Below are 21,220 nucleotides of genomic sequence, written 5' to 3'. Positions count from 1 at the left end.
AATTTAGAATGGATTAATAAAAAATGTTCCATCCAGTATACCCAGAACAATCCAAATTATAGTAAATATGGACTGATAACCTTGGTGCCCTTATTTGCAATATCTCAGCTCAATATGATCCAAACTAACTGAATTTAGGCTACTTGCTCATTTTTTATTTATCTTTTTCATCTTTTATTCTTTTATTTGCCCTATCTTCTTCTCCCCAAATTTTATGCAAGGAAGAATCTGAGTAAAATGGTTTCACATTTCATTATGTGGCCTATGGACATAATACATTTAACATATAATTTTTTGTTAAGATTTTACACATAAAGAGAAGATGAATGGTGGGAAAGATTACGCAGCACGACAGCCTGTTAGCTCAGAGTACCTTGGCATCGATGAAGCTATTTGGCATGATCATTGGCATCAATGACTCTTCATTTTCTATGGCTCCTTCCAGGTTCTTCCCCACTTCATTTCCACTGGCTCGGGAGGCACTGATACGAGGTAACTGCTGAGTTCCATTCTGGCCTGTCTTGGAGACAGCTGATTTCCTGAAATATTGAATGAAAAGGAAATCTTTTAAGTCCACAAGAAGAGAAAGGCAAATGTAACAAACTTGGTGAAATCTGGGACATTCACAACTTTGCAAACAATGGACTTCCTTAATGCTTGTTTATCAAATATCCTTAGAAATGATTAGATTTTAACTCCAACTCACTGATGCAAACTTTTATGATGGAAGAAAGATTCTTATTGTTTTTTGGCCCCAATGTCTGTATATATAAAATTACTTTTTACAAATACTTAGTAAAAACCTTAATATTTATTTACAAAGTACTATTAATTATTGTTGCTTATTTATAATTTATGTAGAAATTATAAATTTTAAAATCTACATGTTCTCCTTCAGGTCTGCAGATTTTCACACTAACAGAACAATTAATGATGGCAAATTTATAGCAGCACTTCTGCAAGATCCGGGCATCACTAAAAAGATGTGTACAGAAAGATTTCATTAAAAAGTTCTTGGGAAACAAGAAAATTGAACAGTAAAATGAAACACACTTGTGCATAGTGTGTTTCTATGCACAAGTACCAAAAACATATAGAATAAACTCTGAAAAACCTCTAACAATAGAGAGTCTAGTGATGGAGATTACCTAAAAACGATGTGTATTTGACTTCAGTTTTTTAAATTTAATAGAGAACTTTAAGAAAATAAATGAAGGCAAAAGTCAAAATATAAAAGTTTAGAAACAGACAAATTCCCTGAATGCTGAGAATTTAGCTGAAGTCAAAATCACAGATAAAACTGCCCGACAAAGTTTATAGAGAACTAATCCCCAGGTATTACATTTCTTTTAATCCACGTCTGGAGAATCCCAACCATGTGTCCTGTGGTGGTGAGGGTAGAGCTCTCAAGTGACTCAGACATTTCAGGCTACTTAACTATGAAAATAGTCCAGGCAGTAAGGAATTCTCCAATCAGGAGATACATCAGATTAAGCATGTCATTAAAAAAAAAAAAAAAGCCAAAGGATATACTTTGTGTTTCTCAAAATACCAAGAAAATGAAGAAACTAGGTCTTCATTTAAGAATATTTTGTTGGCACAGCAATTTTTTTCAAATGGTGAGAGAATAATCTTCCAAAGTAAGCACATCTCTCTAGCTGCAAGAACTCAAGTAATAAAACATTCATTTTTAAGTGGGAAAATCCCAGTTCCTCTAACAGGCACTTGATTTTGTTTCTGTGGTTACTGTAATTTAAATGTTAATCACCTCAACATCTCTAGCAATGGAAACACACCTGGCTTTACTTCGGTATATCAAGATGAGACCACAGATGAGGATGCAGGTCAAGGCTATACCAACACCTACAGCAATGCCGGTCATTGATTTTTGGTCCAGATGGTAATAGCCTGAATAAACTAGAAGGGGAAGTACATGTATCAGAATCAATCAAAAAAATAAATGACCCCATATATCATAATTCTTAGATATTACGTTTTCAATAATTTGTCTTCCTCTCATAGGAAAACTTTTGACAGTATCCGTGTCTAACCAAAAAAGATGTATTACTCTTTTATCAGGGAACTTAACATTGGCCTACCTTCTCATATTGAAGATTCTAAATATGAGTTCTAGATATTATATCAAATATGAACATCAGTTCAAAATTTATAATGCTAAAAGGCACAAGGCAAAGATGTTCCTTGATGGGCCAAAGATACCTTTCATGTCATATTACCTTAAAAGCAGAGCTGTATATTGAAGATAAGTTTTCATTATGTATTTTCATATAACAGTGCTTCTCAAACTTTAATGTGCACAAAAGTCACTAAAGGATACGTTAAAATGCAGATTCTGATTCACGAGGTCTAGGGTAAAGCCCATGTGCAATCCTGCATGTCTGACAAGTTCCTGGGAGATAGTCACGCTGCTGGTCCCTGGACACTTTGACTAGCAAGGTATCTGAGAGCACATATGAGCTTTGCCCTCGGCTTTCCCTGATGATATGGCAGCTACTATGGCTACCTCCTTCCTGAGCTTAAATCTGACTGCCCTTCCTTTCTCTGTCTCTCTCCTCCCCAGTGTTCCCCTTAAGACATACACATTACTGAATGGCTATTCTCTGAAGAACTAAGTGCCCTTAATCCTGCCCAGTTCAGTTGGTATTTCCTCCATTAAAGCTGTCCCTGCCACACCCCGCATTACCACACAGGCACACCTCCCCAGGGAGGAAGAAAAGGAAGCATCTAGTCCTGTGTCACAGGGGCTCCTGCTGCTGCTGCTAAGTCACTTCAGTCATTTCTGACTCTGTGCAACCCCATAGACGGCAGCCCACCAGGCTTCCCTGTCCCTGGGATTCTCCAGGCAAGAACACTGGAGTGGGTTGCCATTTCCTTCTCCAGTGCATGAAAGTGAAAAGTAAAAGTGAAGTCGCTCAGTCGTGTCTGACTCTTCGAAACCCCATGGACTGCAGCCTACCAGGCTGCTCCGTCCATGGGATTTTCCAGGCAAGAGTACTGGAGTGGGGTGCTATTGCCTTCTCCCACAGGGGCCCCAGTTTCCTTCAAAACAGAAGGACGATGCCCTGACTGGAGCGACAATGGCTCTTTAAAGATACTTTTTCCAACTATTTTCTGGAGACAAACAACTTTCTCTCTGGAAAGGTTGTTGTTGGTTTGTGTGTGTGTGCGCGCGCGTGCGCGTGTGTGTGTGTGTGTGTGTGGTGAAAACTCTTGATGAAAATCATGCTCCCTTCGCTTGAACACCGCAACTACCACTGCTGTTTATTTCCATGGACCTCCCTGGACGCCTACTCCCATCAGTTCACGGGTGGTATGGTTCATCTGTTTTGATGGGTGCACAGCTGGAAGGAGAAGTTACTGGGACATAGTGATCCGAAAACTGCGGGAAATTCCGAGGTAAGTGTGTCTCCATGTAGGAGTGCAGACAGAGCCATGCAGCTTCACATCATGTGAACCTCACGAGCAACAATTCAAGGAGCTGAGTGTGGGTTCAGGGACATGGCCAAAGTAGGAGCAGAAATAAAGCACAAGGGAGCTAGAAAAAAACACGGGTATTTTCTTTTCTTTAGGAAAATCAGTGATTACGGCAGCATACAGACCTTTGGCATCAGCAGAATCTAAACGCTTGGGCCTCTGATTTGACTCAGGTGTTTCCTTTGGAAGAACTGCCAGCTCCACAGAATTTGAAAAAGGTCCTTCTCCTACCTCATTGGATGCAGATATCTTGACAATGTATATATTTCCTGCCACCAGGTTTTCCAGCAGAGCCATGGTTATTGCTCCTATAAATACATCAATTACAAATTAAATAAACTGTATCTTTTATTCACTCTTTCACACATTCATGATCCTTTATTTTTAAAGTATTTTTCTGATTATAAAAGCACCACATTTATTGTAGAACACCTGTAAAATAATATAAATACAATAACAATCTCCTATTGTTAACATTTTGGTGTATTTGTGTGTGTGTATGTGTGTACCATACATGTGTGAGTACATATCTACTACACATATTTTTTTATCCTAGAGTTTTCATTTAACACTGCGCCCATATATAATCCTTCTCTGTAATTTTAAGAGTAGCTTGTAAAAGCTGCATATATTTTTGTTTGTAATTTTAAAAGCAGCTTGAAAAGCAGCACTTTTTTTTTACTAAAAAATATAAACATATATATATATATATATAAAATGTTTTACTCTCCACACAGGTATGGATACAAATAGCATTGAAAGCATTTTATTATGGAATATTTCAAACATAGGTAAAGAGAAAATGACACAAAAAATTCAGATTCCACAATTATAATTATATTTTTAAAATCCAATATGAGGGACTTCCTTGGTGGTCCAGTGGTTAAGAATCTGCCTTGCAATGGAGGGGATGTGGTTCCATCTCTGGTTGGGGAACTAAGATCCCCACATGCCACAGAGCAACTGAGCCACCACAACTACTGAAGCCTGTCCGCTCTGGAGCTTGAGTTTCACAACTAGAGAGTCCAAGCAGTGCAGTGGAAGATGCTGCATGATGTCACAGAGATCCTGCGTGCTGCAACTAACACTCAGCACAGTCAAAAATATAAACATCCACTTTAAAAAAAATCCAATGTGAGACTTTTTGGTTTTTTCTTTTTTGGCCACACCTGTGGCTTGCTGAATCTTAATTCCATGACTACTGATTGATCCTAGGCCATGGCAGTGACAGCACTGAGACCTAACCACTGGACTGCCAGGAAGTGGATGAGAGCTGTCTTTTTGTTTCCTTTATGAAATGTTTAAACCACTTACAGCAATTGTGATAGATGATTTTGTTATTATTTCTTAAATTAGAAACACAATTATTTCTGAAACTATGAATATGCTTTTCATCTTCCTCATTATTTTTTCAGATTTCTTGAATATAAACAGGTCAGAAAATGCCAAAGCTATGTATGAACCTCAGAGGGTTGAAGATCTAGATTAACTAGATTAACCCCAGATTAACTATCAAAATTACCACCAGCAACATGGCTGGCATCTACTTTTCTCCAGAAGTAGTTATCATTTGAATTTATATATAATCTTTGGTATTGAAGGGTATCTCCTCTGATGGCATGACTGCCAAGGATTCCTATCTGCTGCTGAGTCACTTCAGTCATGTCCGACTCTGTGCGACCCCATAGACGGTAGCCCACCAGGCTCCCCCATCCCTGGGATTCTCCAGGCAAGAACACTGGAGTGGGCTGCCATTGCCTTCTCCAATGCATGAAAGTGAAAAGTGAAAGTGAAGTCGCTCAGTTGTGTCCGACCCTCAGCGACGCTATGGACTGCAGCCTACCAGGCTCCTCCATCCACAGGATTTTCCAGGCAAGAGTACTGGGGTGGGGTGCCATTGCCTTCTCCGAGGATTCCTATCTGGGCACTCCTATTTCTTGAGGGGTCTTTCTGCTCTTGTCCTGCCATGGCATTTAAGTATTTTCTTACAAAGGGGCTCTCACCTTAGGAACTAGCCCTAATGTTAAGAAAACAGATATAAGAGAAATTCAGCCAGGAAGCTATTCCAGCACTGCATTGGTGGGTAGATATTCACAGGGAAACCTAGCTTCCTTATGGTGCTTTCTTCTCATTTTTTGTGATGCAGGGCACCCTTAAAATAGTTTCAGAGAGCTTACAACTGCTGGTAGTCCTCACTCACCACCAGCTCAGAGCTGGCTCCTCTAGTGCACTTGCTACAGTAGTATATTTCATTATGCAAGTGAAATGCGCCTGATCTTAGAGCTGAGGTCATGATTCAGAGGCTGCCTCTGCAGGTCACATGGAGGGAGGCAGCTGTACCAAGTGGAAATTTGAGGAGCTAAAGGTGGTTTGTTTTCCTGTGCTCTGGTTTCAACTTGGCCTGGAGAGAGTGTGAGCTACTTGAGCGCACAACTGTTGAATAAACAAACCAACCTCTATTTAGAATCAGGAAGAGTCTTTCCACTGTTAGTATTCTTAGGCAGGTGAATTAAAAAACAACAATGTTTGGGACATGTTACTATTAGCTAGGAGGAAGAAAATTTCAATTTCTTCACAGATAGACATATAAGTAAATTGCTTCCAATTTATCATTATCATACATTTAATTTTAGAGAGCGTCTGGCAAAACCAATCACTACCTGAAATTAAAATTCACTTAATTTAAACATTGCAAGCGGATGAGCTGTGTGTGTATGTGTGTGTGTGTATGTGTGTATGTGTGTACACATGTTCCCCTTTCTTCCACAGAAAGTCTTCCTTATGAGCAGTCAAGCCCAAGTACTAAAGTAATCTGACTGTCCCTGTATTCTTTCAGCAAACAGTCCCAATTCTAGTTGGCATGATTATTTCAATCTCTAGCCTTTGATATGCATCTGAATCTTTAACTCGACTAGGAGCTTCACAAACCAGACAGTGTAATGGGCTCAGCGCTGGATCAATGTTGATCAAATCCTGGCATGTTACCAACTAAGTAATTTGCAACTTGGGACATGTCACTGAACTATACTTTCCTCATGGGGGCAATAATTCCCACCTCATATAATTACTATCAGTTCAGTTCAGTTCAGTCACTCAGTCATGTCCGACTCTGCAACCCCATGAATCTCAGCATGCCAGGCCTCCCTGTCCATCACCATCTCCCGGAGTTCACTCAGACTCACGTCCATCAAGTCGGTGATGCCATCCAGCCATCTCATTCTCTGTCGTCCCCTTTTCCTCCTGCCCCCAATCCCTCCCAGCGTCAGAGTCTTTTCCAATGAGTCAACTCTTCGCATGAAGGTGGCCAAAGTGCTGGAGTTTCAGCTTTAGCATCATTCCTTCCAAAGAACACTCAGGGCTGATCGCCTTTAGAATGGACTGGTTGGATCTCCTTGCAGTCCAGGATTAAATAAACTACCATGGACAAGCGTCTGACACAAGTGTATATCATCAATGAAAGTAAGTCTTTTTCCTCACCTCTGATATTCCCTTTCCTTTCTGGAGGACAGAAAATTTTTTTCACATTTGCACAATTGAAGGTGGCTAGCATGATGCTTTGTTCACGATAACTCTCAGTAAATACCAATTGAACTTACATTAGAATATGAGCCATTTGTTATTAAAGGAATGTTCATTTAAAATATAAAAGCAAAGGGTAAGATTTTGTGGATGAAGAAAAGCCTCAGAATGCAATCTCATACCTTTCTCTCTTCTGTCAACACTAAGTGATTTTTTTCAATTCCAGAGTCTTAACATCATCTCCATACAGATGACTTCTAAGTTATATCCCTAGTCCATACCTCTCCTATGAACTTAACTCTCCCTGCTTACCCAACCTCTCTTACATCTAACAGGCATCTCCAATGTACTATGCTCAAAACTAAACCTGTGATTTCCTCCATCAACTTTGTTTCTCTTTTTTTTACTTACACACCACATCAACCTGTGGCAAACTGAGGAGACTGTTCTTTCAAAATATGTTCTAATAGCTTCTTACTACCTTCCTTCTTAATATCACTGTGAACTTGCCTGACAATGCAGGAGACATAAAAGACGTGGGTTCGATCCCTGGGTTGGGAAGATCCCCTGGAGGCGGGCATGGCAACTTACTCCAGTATTTTTGCCTGGAGAATCCCATGGAGAGAGGAGCCTGGCAGGCTACAGTCCATAGAGTTGCAAAGAGTCAGACATGACTGAAGCAACTTAGCACGCAAACCCCTACTAACTCTCACACGGACACCTGAGTATTAAATGGTCTCCCAATTTCAACTCTTACCTCTCTAGAGTCAATTTTTCAGGTGGGCTGTTAGGAGGCTGACAAAGAAATCCTTTCAAAATGTCAACGATATCAATGTCTTCCATCCCTCTTAGAAAAAGTCTATGGTCCAAAAAGTCTGCCTACAAGATCTTCTCTCGGCTACCTCCCCATCTCATTTCCCACTTCCTACGCTTCCCTTCATTCTAGCCTCCCTGGCCTCCTTGTTGTTCCTCTAAAATGTCAAGCACACCTCTATCTCAGGGTCTCTGCACTTCCCCCAGATATCCATATGGCTATGCTCAGATGCCATTTCTTTCAAAAGAACTTACTCACCAACTCCATCGCTTTGTTCTTTTCACTACTGTAGCTTTCTTCATAGCACTTATGACACTACCTGAACATATCTGTTATCTGACACGTACACTCTAATAAGAAAGGGCCATTGTTCTGTTCATTGTGGTACTGCCAATGCCTAGAAGAGACCCTGACACATAGCAATCCCTCAATATTTAACAATTCAATAGGTTCTTAATATCAGTAGTCCAATTTATTCAGTAAATATTAAGTTAGATGAACTCCTTTATTGAAGGAAAGGAATTCTTCTTAATAGGAAATAGTGCATAATGTTTCTCAAACTTATTTAGTTATGGAACTTTTTTTTGGAAGCAAGGTATCTTTATCATCTTGGGAAACTAATCTATGAAGAAACTGCTGTAGTAGATAGTAGAGAATGATTTCTTACAGTGCCTTGTAGATTTTAAAATAACTGAGTACTCTGCTAATCTACCGTGTATCGGGAAGGTGAAGGCTGTCATTTCTGACCCACTTTACATTATCCACAAGCATACTTTCACCCTGCATTTGTTCTACACCATTTTACCACGTCCCATTTTAGCCACAAATATATGGTCACTAGGAACACTTTTTAAATGTTTGACTAATGAAAAAAACTTGTTCTACTTGGTAATAAATATGTGAATTACACATAAATGTGTAAAAACATAATATGTATAAGATGATTAATAGGTATATATGAAAGAGATACTGATATTCTTCCCTTTCCCCTCATATTTTTCTACACCATTACCTTTTCCCAAAGTTGCCATAATTGGGTACTACAAGACTACTTTGCTTTCTTTTTCTGTAAATGCCATGTTATATTCTTTGCTTTTTGTTTAGAAGTAGGCAACTCAAACTCTTTGTATTTTTCTCTCTGAAAAAAAAACCTCAATTACATTTTACTTATATTGTTTTTTTGTTCACTACAAATTACTAGCATTAGCTATGAAAAAGGTTCCCTACATTTAACAAAAAAGTTTTTCACTGATAACGTTTCTTAAAATTACAGAAGCAGCATAATGGCAAAAATGGATTCTCTCCTCTCCATGCACTATTATATAGTTAGAAGAAGTAAAAACCTCCAATTACAATCCATTGATGGTTATTGGGCCACCAGTGAGACAAAAATACTGCTTTCTGAGCCTTGTCTGAAACTGTCAAATGAATGCAATAAAAAGTACCAAAACAAAGTACTGTTTCTTTTCAGGTAGGTACATACAAAAAGGTAAAGGAAGTATGTGCTCATGAGATTAAAATTCTTCTATTAGTACTTACAAATAACACTCATTACATCAAGTTAGTCACTTGGACAAATGTGTCAAGAGATCATTTTGGAATTAATTTATGAAAACTGAATTATGTATTTTAAGAATATGGTAGCCAGCTGTAGGATGAAGAGTCCTGCACAAATTACGCCTCTATCTCTCCATACCTGTGGGCAGTCTCTACCCACACTAAGCTAAGTATGGGCTTGCCTGCCAGTGGGATGTTAGCAAATGTGAATCAGCCAGAGGTCTGATTCTTTGTACGTGGAACATCCTACTCCCTCGCTCCCTGATTTTGGAAATCTCTTCATGTTTTTTATGTTACCCGCACTCCGTTGAAACTCTGAGATGGTTAGAGCCTCATGAGTGACCTCAGGAGAGACCAACACAAGAACTGCCCAGCTAATCCCAGGCTTAATTGCTGACTCCCAGAGTGTGAGAAAATCAAGTGGCTGAATTTTAGAGTGGTGTGCTATTTAGCAATAGATAATTGGAGAAGGCAATGGCACCCCACTCCAGTACTCTTGCCTGGAAAATCCCATGGACGGAGGAGCCTGGTAGGCTGCAGACCATGGGGTCTCGAAGAGTCGGACACAACTGAGCGACTTCACTTTCACTTTTCCCTTTCATGCATTGGAGAAGGAAATGGCAACCCACTCCAGTGTTCTTGCCTGGAGAATCCCAGGGACGGGGGAGCCTGGTGGGCCGCCATCTATGGGGTTGCACAAAGTCGGACACGACTGAAGCCACTTAGCAGCAGCAGCAATGGATAAAATACAAAACTGTATTGTTAGCAGGTACTTATTACTTTCCAGGCTGTTCAGTAACTAGGAAATCATTACTTATTGGGGCACGTGCTTAGTGTATGAATATACAACTACTAGCTACAGTTACCTGGAGAAGGCAATGGCACCCCACTCCAGTACTCTTGCCTGGAAAATTCCATGGATGGAGGAGCCTGGTAGGCTGCAGTCCATGGGGTCGTTAAGAGTCGGACACGACTGAGTGACTTCACTTTCACTTTTCACTTTCATGCATTGGAGGAGGAAATGGCAAACCCCTCTAGTGTTCTTGCATGGAGAATCCCAGGGACGGCAGGGCCTGGTGGGCTGCCATCTACGGGGTCACACAGAATCAGACACGACTGAAGTGACTTAGCAGCAGCAGCAGCAGCTACAGTTACCATTTATATGTTTTATAGTTACAAAAGTGTTATATATTAATTAATCCACATAAGTGATCTTAAAGTATATTCTCTTAATTGGGTAAATATTCCCCTTAAAAGGTAAAATGTATGTGGAAGTACTTGGCACTGTAAAGTGTTAGATAGCCAACAAATTTCCTTCTCAAAATTCTTCTTAAGCTTTTAATTGCTTGGAAAACTGTTCTTTTCCTAGCATGCATGTCTGAATTAAGAAAGTATCAAAATCAACTATGAGTGAGTGAAAGTCACTCAGTTGTGTCCAACTCTCTGCGACTCCATGAATACACAGTCCATGGGATTCTCCAGGCCAGGATACTGGAGTGGGTAGCTGTTCCCTTCTCCAAGGGATCTTCCCAAGTCTCCCACATTACAGGCAGATTCTTTACCAGCTGAGCTATATCTGAATTTTAAAAATTTTAAGTATCAAAATAATGAAACTATAATATTTATGTGATGACCCATCCAAAAACTTGTGGGACTTGTCCAAATGAAAAATTTAAAAAGGACATACTATAACAGCATGAAATAAGAATACTGAGCTCTAGAATTCATTTTTTTCTCAGGAAAAATATAGTTGGTATGAAAAAATTTAAATTCAATGTTCCTAAGCCTTAATCAACTTTTCCCTGTACTTAAGTAGACACTGTCTGGTATTCATATGGGTCAATTTATTTGCACATGGACCATTTTAGTAGTTGTACAAAGGTCTTCTCCATTAAACCAGGTTTTCTACCATTGTTTGCTACTCTAGTGCAAGACACACAACCACAGGAAATACAGTAGTATCTGTAACAATTCTTTCTTTCTTATCCTCTCTCTCCCTCTTTAGCTACCAAGTCCTGTTAATTTTATCTCCTCAGTGTCTTTCAACCTCTCTCTCCTTTCCATCTCAATCCTCACCACCTAATCTAGGCTTCTCTCTTTCCTGGACCACAGCAATCATTTTCTAGTCTGCTTGCATTACTCTTACCCCTACTTCTCCTCTACCAAACCTCTTCTATTCACAATACTCAGAGTGAGCTTTCTGAAGCATGAATTATGCTCATGCTTAAAGTATGTCAATGGCTTCCCAATGTCCCTAGAATAAAACCAAAATCCTTAGTCATTTGTTACTTCATAAATATAAATTCAAAATGAACTCGAGATCCCTCTTTCCCTTTGTTTCCTTATCATTAATAGTCTTACTTCTCATGCCCTTTGGTAAATTCTGGTCATACTTACCTTCTCGATGGAGGACCTGCCACTCCCCTGCAATCCAGGCCTTCCTGGATGCGTACAATATAGTATAACGCGTCACAACTGTTTCTGGCCCATCAGGAGGTCTCCATGAAACCAGAGCAGTGTCGTCCTCTATCAATGTCACTTTCACTCCAACTGGTGGGCCTGCTGGTGCTGTGTGCACATGCAGAAAATATTGTATTATTAGGAGAGAATGGTCACTAAGTTACTCAAATACCTGGATAGGTACAGATGAGAGTTAGAAACACTAGCAGCTGCTATAAAAACATCTCAAAATCACAGCTTGCACAGACCATTAGTGATACACCAAAATATGATGTTTCTCTTCTTTACCACAAGGCTAATTTTATTTTTATTATGTTTAAAGCATTAAAAAGAATATAAAGGACGTGGTAGATTCCTAGATGAGGAACTGCTGAGTCAAAAGTTGTCAGCATTTTTAGGGCTCTTCATACTGTTTTGCCACAATGACAACTAGAAAGGTTTACAGTTCTACACTTACTACTAAAATGCATATAATGTATACTTAACCTGATCTAGGAAGCCACTCCAGAGAAGGCAATGACACCCCACTCCAGTACTCTTGCCTGGAAAATCCCATGGACGGAGGAGCCTGGTAGGCTGCAGTCCATGGGGTCGCAAAGAGTCAGACATGACTGAGCGACTTCACTTTCACTTTTCACTTTCATGCATTGGAGAGGAAATGGCAACCCACTCCAGTGTTCTTGCCTGGAGAATCCCAGGGACGGTGGAACCTGATGGGCTGCCGTCGATGGGGTCGCACTGAAGCGACTTAGCAGCAGCAGTAGCAGCAGGAAGCCACTCAAGAAAATACTTTTGAGACTGAAATATTCAGTTATTCTCCAAATGCTGTGAATCAGTGAGTTTACAGAACAGACTTTAGACTAACACCTTATATCTACAGAAGGTAGGGAAGTCTTGGGATTTCAGCTGATCCCATGTTCACTATGAGCTAAAGATGTGAAGAGCTGGATTTGAGCAACATGTCTATATGGAATATTGTCAAAACCATAGCAAAACAGCCCAATGCTCACTTAAATAAATATCCATTGTTTTCTCTCAACATCATTAAAAAAAGAGCTGCAATGGTTCTTAGAGATCATCTACACATTCACCCTCATTCTAGAGAAAAGGAAAAGCATGGAGAGATACACCATGTTCTTCAATTGGAAGAATCAATATTGTGAAAATGGTAATAGTACCCAAAGCAATCTACAGATTCAATATAATCCCTATTAAATTACCAATGGTATTTTTCAAAGAATTAGAACAAAATGTTTTACAATTTGTATGGAAACAAAAGATTCCAAACAGCCAAAGCAATCTTGAGAAAGAAAAACAGAACTGGAGGAATCAGGCTCCCTGACTTCAGACTATACTACAAAGCTACAGTAATCAAGACAGTATGGTACTGGCACAGAGATAGAAATATAGATCAGTGGAACAGGATAGAAAACCTGGAAATAAATCCATGTACCAATGGTCAATTAATTTATGACAAAGGAGGCAAGACTACAAATTCTTGTAAAGACAGTCTCTTCAATGAATGGTGCTGGGAAACCTGGACAGCTACATGTAAAAAATGAAATTAGATAATTCTTTAATACCATACACAAACATACGCTCAAAATCAATTAAAGATGGAAATGTGAGACCAGACACTGTAAAACTCTTAGAGGAAAACATAGGCAGAACAGTCTCTGACATAAATCACAGCAGTATGTTTTTCAATCTGTCTCCCAGAATAATGGAAATAAATACAAAAATAAACAAATGGGACCTACTTAAACTCAAAAAAGTTTTTGCATAGCAAAGGAAACAATAAATAAACCAAAACACAGCCCACAGACTGGGAGAAAATATTTGCAAATAATGTGACTGACAAGGGATTAGTTTCCAAAGTTTATAAACAGCTCATGATGCTTAACATCATCAAAACAAACAACCCAATTAATGAATAAGCAGAAGACTTATAATAAACATCTCTCCAAAGAAGACATACAGGTGGCCAAGAGGCACATGAAAAGATGTTCAACAGTGCTAACTATTAGAGAAATGCAAATCAAAACTACAATGAGATATCATCTAACACCAGTCAAAATGACTATTGTCAAAAAATCCACAGACGATAAATGCTGGAGAGGATATGGAGAGAAGGGAACATTCCTACCCTGTTGTTAGGAATGTAAATTGGTACAGCCACTATGTAGAACAGTATGGAGGTTCCTTGAAAAACTAAAAACAGAGCTATCATATGACCCTGCAATCCCACTCCTGGGCATATACCCAGAGGAAAACATGATCTGAAAGGATACATGCACTCCAGTGTTCACTGTAGTACTGTTTACAATAGTCAAGACATGGAAGCAACCTAAATGTGCATTGACAGAGGAACGGATAAAGAAGATGTGGTACATGGAATATTACTCAGCCATTAAAAAGAATGAAGTAACGCCATCTGCAGCAACATGGATGGACCTAGAGACTGTCATACAGTGAAGTCAGTCAGACAGAGAAAGAGAAATATCGTATGATATCCCTTACATATGGAATCTAAAAAGAAATGATACAAATGAACTCACTTACAGAACAGAAAGAGATTCACAGGGTTAAAGAATGAACTTGTGGTTGCTGAGGGGGAAGGATGGGAAAATTAGGATAGGAAAATTAGGGAGCTGAGTTATTTACACTGCTATAGTTAAAATGGATAACCAACAAGGACCTACTGTATAGCACATGGAACTCTGTTCAACGTTATGTGGCAGCCTAGATGGGAGGGGAGTTTGGAGGGGAATGGATATATGTATATGTATGGTTGAATCCCTTTGCTCTTCACCTGAAACTATCACAACATTGTTTGCTAATCAGCTATACCCCAGTACAAACTAAGAAGTTAAATTTTTTAAAAAAGAGTATGGCACTGGCACAAAAATAGAAATACAGATCAATGTTGAGAAAGTTGAGAGATAAACCCATGCACCTATGGTTACCTAGTCTATGACAAAGGAGGCAAGTATGTACAATGGAGAAAAGGCAGTCTCTTCAGTAAGTGGTGCTGGGAAAACTGAACTGGTACATGTAGAAGAATGAAATTAGAACACTCCCTAACACCACACACAAAAATAAATTCAAAGTGGACTAAAGACCTAAATGTATGGCCAGACACTATAAAACTCTTAGGAGAAAACATAGACAGGGACTTCCCTGGTGGTTCAGTGACTAAGACACTATGCTCCCAACGCAGGGGGCCTGGGTTCAATCCCCGGTGGGGTAAACTGGATCCCGCATCCCACAACTAAGACCCCAGCACAGCCACATAAATAAATAAAAATAATATTAAAAAAACATAGGCAGAACACTTACATAAATCACAGCAAGATCTCTTTTGACCCGCTTCTTAGAGTAACAAAAATAAAAACAAAAATAAACAAATGGGACCTAATTAAACTTAAAAGCTTTTCCACAACAAAGGAAATCATAAGATGAAAAGACAACTTAGAAGGAGAGAAAATACTTGCTAATGAGGGAACTGACAAGAGATTAATCTCCAAAATATATAAACAGCTCATGCAACTCAATATCAAAACAGACAACCCAATCAAAAAATGAGCAAAGACCTAAACAGACATTTCTCCAAAGAAGATATACAGATGGCCAACAAACACATGAAAAGATGCTCAACAGTACTGATTATTAGAGAAATGCAAGTCAAAACTACAATGAGGTATCTCTTTACACCAGTCAGAATGGCCATGATCAAAAAAATCTACAAACAATAAATGCTGGAGAGGGTTTGGAGAAAAGGGAACCCTCTTACACTGTTTGTTTGTGCTGCTGCTGCTGCTAAGTCGCTTCAGTCGTGTCTGACTCTGTGCAATCCCATAGACAGCAGCCCATCAGGCTCCACCGTCCCTGGGATTCTCCAGGCAAGAACATTGGAGTGGGTTGCCATTTCCTTCTCCAACACATGAAAGTGAAGAGTGAAAGTGAAGTCGCTCAGTCATGTCCGACTCTTAGCGACCCCATGGACTACAGCCTACCAGGCTCCTCCATCCATGGGATTTTCCAGGCAAGAGTACTGGAGTGGGGTGCCATTTCCTTCTCCGTACACTGTTGGTAGTAAATGTAAATTATACAGCCACTATGGAGAACAGTATGGAGGTTCCTTAAAAAACCTAAAAACAGAACTACTATATAACCCAGTAATCTCACCCTTGGGCTTATACTCAGAGAAAATCATAATTCAAAAAAAATACATGCACCCCAATGTTCACTGTAACACTACTTACATAGCCAGGACATGGAAGCAGTCTAAATGTCCACTGACAGAAGAATGGTACATATATACAATGTGGTACATATAGACAATGGAATATTACTCAAAGATAAAGAGGAATGAAATTATGCTATTTGCAGAGATGTGGATGGACCTAAAGACTGTCATACAGTGTGAAGTAAATCAGAAAAACAAATATCATATAACATTGCCTATATGTGAAATCTAGAAAAAGAATACAGATAAACTTGTTTGCAAACCAGAAATAAAGACAAAGACATAGAGAACAAATGTACGGATACCAAGCAGCAAGAGGGGGTAGGATGAATTGGGAGACGGGGACTGACATATATACACTAACTAGGTATAAAATAGGTAACTAGTAAGATTCTACTGTGTAGCACAGGGAACTCTACTCAATGCTCTGTGGCGACCTAAATGGGAAGAAAATTAAAGAAGAGGGGATATATGTATATGTAGAGCCGGTTCATTTTGCTGTACAATAGGAACTAACACAACATTGTAAAGCAACTATATCCCAAGAAAAGTTAATTTTTTTAAAAAAAGGAAATGCTGGGACTTCCTTGGTGGTCCAGTGGTTAAGAATCCACTTTGCAATGCAGGAGATGTGGGTTAGATTCCTGGTCAGGGAACTAAGATCCCACATGCAGCAGAGCAACTAAGCCCATATGCCAAAACTAGAGAGCCTGCGAGTTCTGGAGCCCACACCACAACTAGAGAGCCCTGCACTGGAACGAAAGAGCCTACATGCTGCAACTAAGACTCAAATGCAGCCAAATAAATAAATAATTAAAAAAAATTTTTTTTTCCAGAAAAAGGAAATGCAGGTTTAGAGACATGAAACATTTTAGCAAGTGCTATAGGTAAGCTACAGAATTGGTGCTCAGTCAGGTATCATGTATACTGTACTATGCACAGCATCAAGCTACTACTCACATTAGGTTCTAATATGGCCTCCTAATATCATTAAATTGAAGAAGCAAATGGCAACCCACTTCAATATTCTTGCCTGGGAAATCCCATGGACAGAGGAGCCTGGCAGGCTACAGTCCATGGGTTCGCAAGAGTTAGACATGACTTAGCAACTTAGCAACTAAACAACATCATTAAATACATTATTTACTTACTTCCATTTTAAATTGCCTGGGTGCAGCCTTGTACATTATACTTGTTCTTAGAAAATGTAGCACCCCCTAAAATGACCCTAAATTTAAGTTCACTTGCTTGTGCAACACATTGAGAGGAAAAATGTTTTTACTATAATAAAGGAAAAGAAACTTCAAAAGTTAAGAAGCAACACAAATATATACAGGTAGACTGGTAGGTGGCAACCAGGGTAGATTCTTCTTCAAAGTGAGACACACACACACACACACACACACATCAAATATGTAGGTAAAACCCACAAGGAGTTGCTTTCTTTACCTTCCGGAAGTGTAGAGTGGTAGACAACGGGGCTCCAGGGACTGGAAAGTTGATCCACATGCAGTCGAACAGCAAATTCATATTTGGTGTTTGGTTCTAGACCTTGAACCAACATGTGAGTTTCTGATCTATAATAAGTAGTAATAAAATTGTTAGTACGTTGTTTCTAAAAGATTGTATTTCCAATCAATATAGGTTATTGTTATTATTACCTCTTCATTTTCTTTTTAAAAAAATTAGGAATCTAATTTGACTGTTAAAATGCTATATTTGATATTATAGAAATAAGCCTAAAAGCGGCCTCTCCAAGAGGAAACTAGGAAATTAAGAGTATAAATATGTCCCAAATCAAAGGGATTTCCTCTGAAATACTGGAAGCATTTTATGGGTTTCTAACTATAACCTAGCAAACAGAATAACTAGGTTTATTTTTTGATGTAATCTGAAAATTGTCTCGTTTCCTTCTTTAAAAATGCTAAGTTTAGCTGATTGAAGGTCATTAATATTGATAGTTTCTTGTCTAATTTTGCTGTGTGAGTCTAGGGAAACACAAAAAAATCATTTTTGAAAATTCAGTTTCAAAAAATGTGGTTCTCAGATTGAATATGTAAAGATGAAATCTCCCACCACTGTATACATAAAACAGGTCCTGAGACAACTGCTTACAGCTGAAGCTCAAGCTGGCTCAAGATGGTAAAGAAGGAAGTGTGAGTGGGGAGGAGAGCAAAGAAAACAACCATTAATAGAAGTTACATACGTTTGAAGGTACAGAACCAAAGAAGCATTCTGCAGGCCAACAGGGTTACAGCGGATGGTGTAGTTAATCATCTGTGCAGTGGTGAATGCAGGCCTCCTCCAATGCAGAAAAATGGAAGATGAGGTGTTAGCCTTCGCATAGAGATGGTGGGGTGGTGGTGGAGGAGGAACCATGCGATCACGAACAGCTATTGAAAAAGACAATATTACTTTGGCACATGGCGTAATATTTAATACAGAAAGTCGTAAAATGGTAAAATCGTAACACCCCTCCCTTTAGGTCTTCATTCCATCAAAGGTTCACAGTGGTCTAGAGATACATCGTTCAAACCTGAGCGACTCTTCCATGAGTTAGATAAGGAATTAAATATTATCAATACTTAAAATGCAAAACAGAAGCACAGAGGAGTCAAGCTACCAGCCAAAAATATTCAGAAAGCCAGCAGTAGACTTAAAAACTAGACTGACATCCTCTTTAGTAGCAATAAAACCAAACAGCTTTCAGTAGCAATAAAACTGAACAGCAACTGGAAGGAAACAATTAGCCTCAAGGTTAAAGGAGATAAAAGAAAACATATGTAGGTATTCAGGGTTATTTTCCTAGTTTAATTTCTAATGATCTCTTGCATGCAAAACTAAAACAGGTTCTTATGATTAAACAAGTCTCAAATAGTTACTGAGTATGTACTTGGTTCCAAATTCTATGTTGAGTATCCTGGAAGATACAAAAGTAATAAAACCATCAAGGTATCCAAGTAGTAAAGAGACTTAAATTTAAAGAAAGAAGAGGAGAAAAAAAGAGGATGAGTCTTACACAGTGAAACAAGCTACTGCAGCTCTTACTTACACACGCATCCCGGTGTACTAACTGTCTGATCCGCCTGGTAGCCATCTTCTATGCTGTTGTAAGCCAGCAGCCTCACATGATACTTTCTTCTCGGGTCTGTAAAGAAACCAACAGGTAATAATTAGTTCCAGTTTTCTAGATGGAAACAAGGGTTCTATAGATTTTCTAGATTTTGGTTTTAAAATATTCTGAATGAGTAAAAGCTCTAAATAAAATGAAAATTTTCTCTCTCCTTGTCCTACACAATGACTCAGCAATTCACCTTTGCTACTGTGACTGACAGTCACAATAATACCAATTAATAAAATTTTACTTTATTTAACCTTACTTCAAACAAAAACATTACCACCACTGTTTTCTCCCTTCCTCAAATGACCAGACATAGATTCTTGATTTTAAAAGCCTTGGGCTGACTGATGGATTCCTTACAAGTGGTTAAGCTACATAGTTTTCTGTTTAGTTATTTGATGGTAGTTAAGTTAAAAGCATGGAAATCAAACTGAGATTGTTTTCCCCCTAAGAATTACAGCTGTCATTCTTTAGTACCTTTGAAAATGTTTACACCCGTGTGTTAACTTTATTTCATCCTATGCCCTTTCCTCACACTCACATTTCAGGTGAGAGCTGTATTTATTAAGAAAGATGAGTTGGAGCTCCCTCTACTGGAGATCATTAACTATCACAATACAGAAACTAAAAGTCTGCTGCTGCTGCTGCTGCTGCTAAGTCGCTTCAGTCGTGTCCGACTCTGTGAGACCCCATAGACGGCAGCCCACCAGGCTCCCCCAACCCTGGGATTCTCATACATATTAAACAAAAAATTTTTTCAGGTTTTTGAGGAATTAAGTGGTTAAAAATTTTTAAAAATATACTTTAGGAGATATTTATGAAGCTTAATGATATAAATACATTTAAATGTTAGTGTTTATGGTAACACCTATAGAATAATACTTGCTTAAGGCAAAAATAAACATTATTCAGAAATAATGTAATTCTTTCTTCCCCACATCTTCATTGAGGTATAGTTGTTTAATATACAAATAAAATTTATACATTATATATATTTAAAGTATATAACCTTGATGTTTGATATGGGTATACATTGTGAAATGATCACTATAATCAAGTGAATTAACAGATAGACCCATTACTTCACTATTTAACCATCTGTGTGTGTATGTATATATGTGGTAAAAACATTTAAGATTTATACTCAGTAAATTTCAAGTATACATCATTGAGAACTACAATCACCATGCTGTACATCAGACCTCCAGAACTTACTCATCCTGCATAACTGAAACTCGAGCCATCTCCCCATTTTCCCCACCCCTGGTAACCACCATTCCACTTTCTGCTTCTGAGAGTTTAAGTATTTTAGATTCCATATATAAATGAAATCATGTCATATTTGTCTTTCTGGCTTATTTCATTTAGCATAATGTCCTCTATTTCATTTAAGTCATGAAAATGGTAAGATTTCTTTTTAAAAGCTGAATAACATTCCATTGTGTGTGTGTGTGTGTGTGTGTGTGTGTGCCCCATTTTATTTTTCTATTTACCTGCTAACAGGCATTCAGGTTGTTTTCACAGCTTGTCTACTGTGACTAATTCTGCAAAGAACATGACGATGTAGATAACTCTTTGAGGTACTGATCTCATTTCCTTTTGATATATACCCAGAAGAGGGACCGCTGGGTCATATGGCAAGTCTATTTCTAATGTATTTCTACATTATAATTCTCTAAATAATAATAACATATATAAATAAATCCATAGGAATTTCACAAAGGAAAACAATTATCCTTAGTAGATATATCAAATGCGAAAAAAACCTTAGAATAATATAATAAAAATAATTCTACACTGAATTCAAACATTTAAAATCCAAAAACAAGATGTGAAGTTTACTAAATTTTCCAATGTAATTTAAGACTTTGTATAAATATTTTTGAAATGGATGCATTTTAATATTTAATATTAAATGCATTAAAAGGATATCCTAAAACATAAAATTTTTCTGTTCTGACAAAATTACACAAGAAAAATGTATACAACTTAGAACATTTCTGTA

General features: G+C 38.4%; 1 protein-coding gene and 1 long non-coding RNA gene across 3 annotated transcripts in view; one reads left to right on the top strand and one right to left on the bottom strand.

The window, feature by feature from the left end:
- The window catches only part of PRTG (protogenin), a 152,697-nt gene that overhangs the window by 11,060 nt on the left and 120,417 nt on the right, over positions 1 to 21,220 (bottom strand). Inside the window, exons 12-18 of the mRNA XM_070797501.1 lie at positions 19,147 to 19,242; positions 18,301 to 18,487; positions 17,544 to 17,671; positions 11,783 to 11,953; positions 3,621 to 3,803; positions 1,797 to 1,917; positions 374 to 539 (exon numbers count right to left, since the gene is read on the bottom strand). Of these exons, the coding sequence (XP_070653602.1) occupies positions 374 to 539; positions 1,797 to 1,917; positions 3,621 to 3,803; positions 11,783 to 11,953; positions 17,544 to 17,671; positions 18,301 to 18,487; positions 19,147 to 19,242 (1,052 nt within the window). The remainder of the gene's footprint in view (positions 1 to 373; positions 540 to 1,796; positions 1,918 to 3,620; positions 3,804 to 11,782; positions 11,954 to 17,543; positions 17,672 to 18,300; positions 18,488 to 19,146; positions 19,243 to 21,220) is intronic.
- LOC139185255 (uncharacterized) overlaps positions 6,637 to 21,220 on the top strand; it is an 80,694-nt gene continuing 66,110 nt past the window's right edge. For both annotated transcript variants that reach the window (XR_011568851.1, XR_011568850.1), the window contains exon 1: positions 6,637 to 6,954. This is a non-coding gene — a long non-coding RNA (uncharacterized lncRNA). The remainder of the gene's footprint in view (positions 6,955 to 21,220) is intronic.

The sequence above is a fragment of the Bos indicus genome, chromosome 10, assembly GCF_029378745.1.
Source record: "Bos indicus isolate NIAB-ARS_2022 breed Sahiwal x Tharparkar chromosome 10, NIAB-ARS_B.indTharparkar_mat_pri_1.0, whole genome shotgun sequence".
NCBI lineage: Eukaryota > Metazoa > Chordata > Mammalia > Artiodactyla > Bovidae > Bos > Bos indicus.
This window is presented reverse-complemented; position numbering and strand designations above follow the sequence as displayed.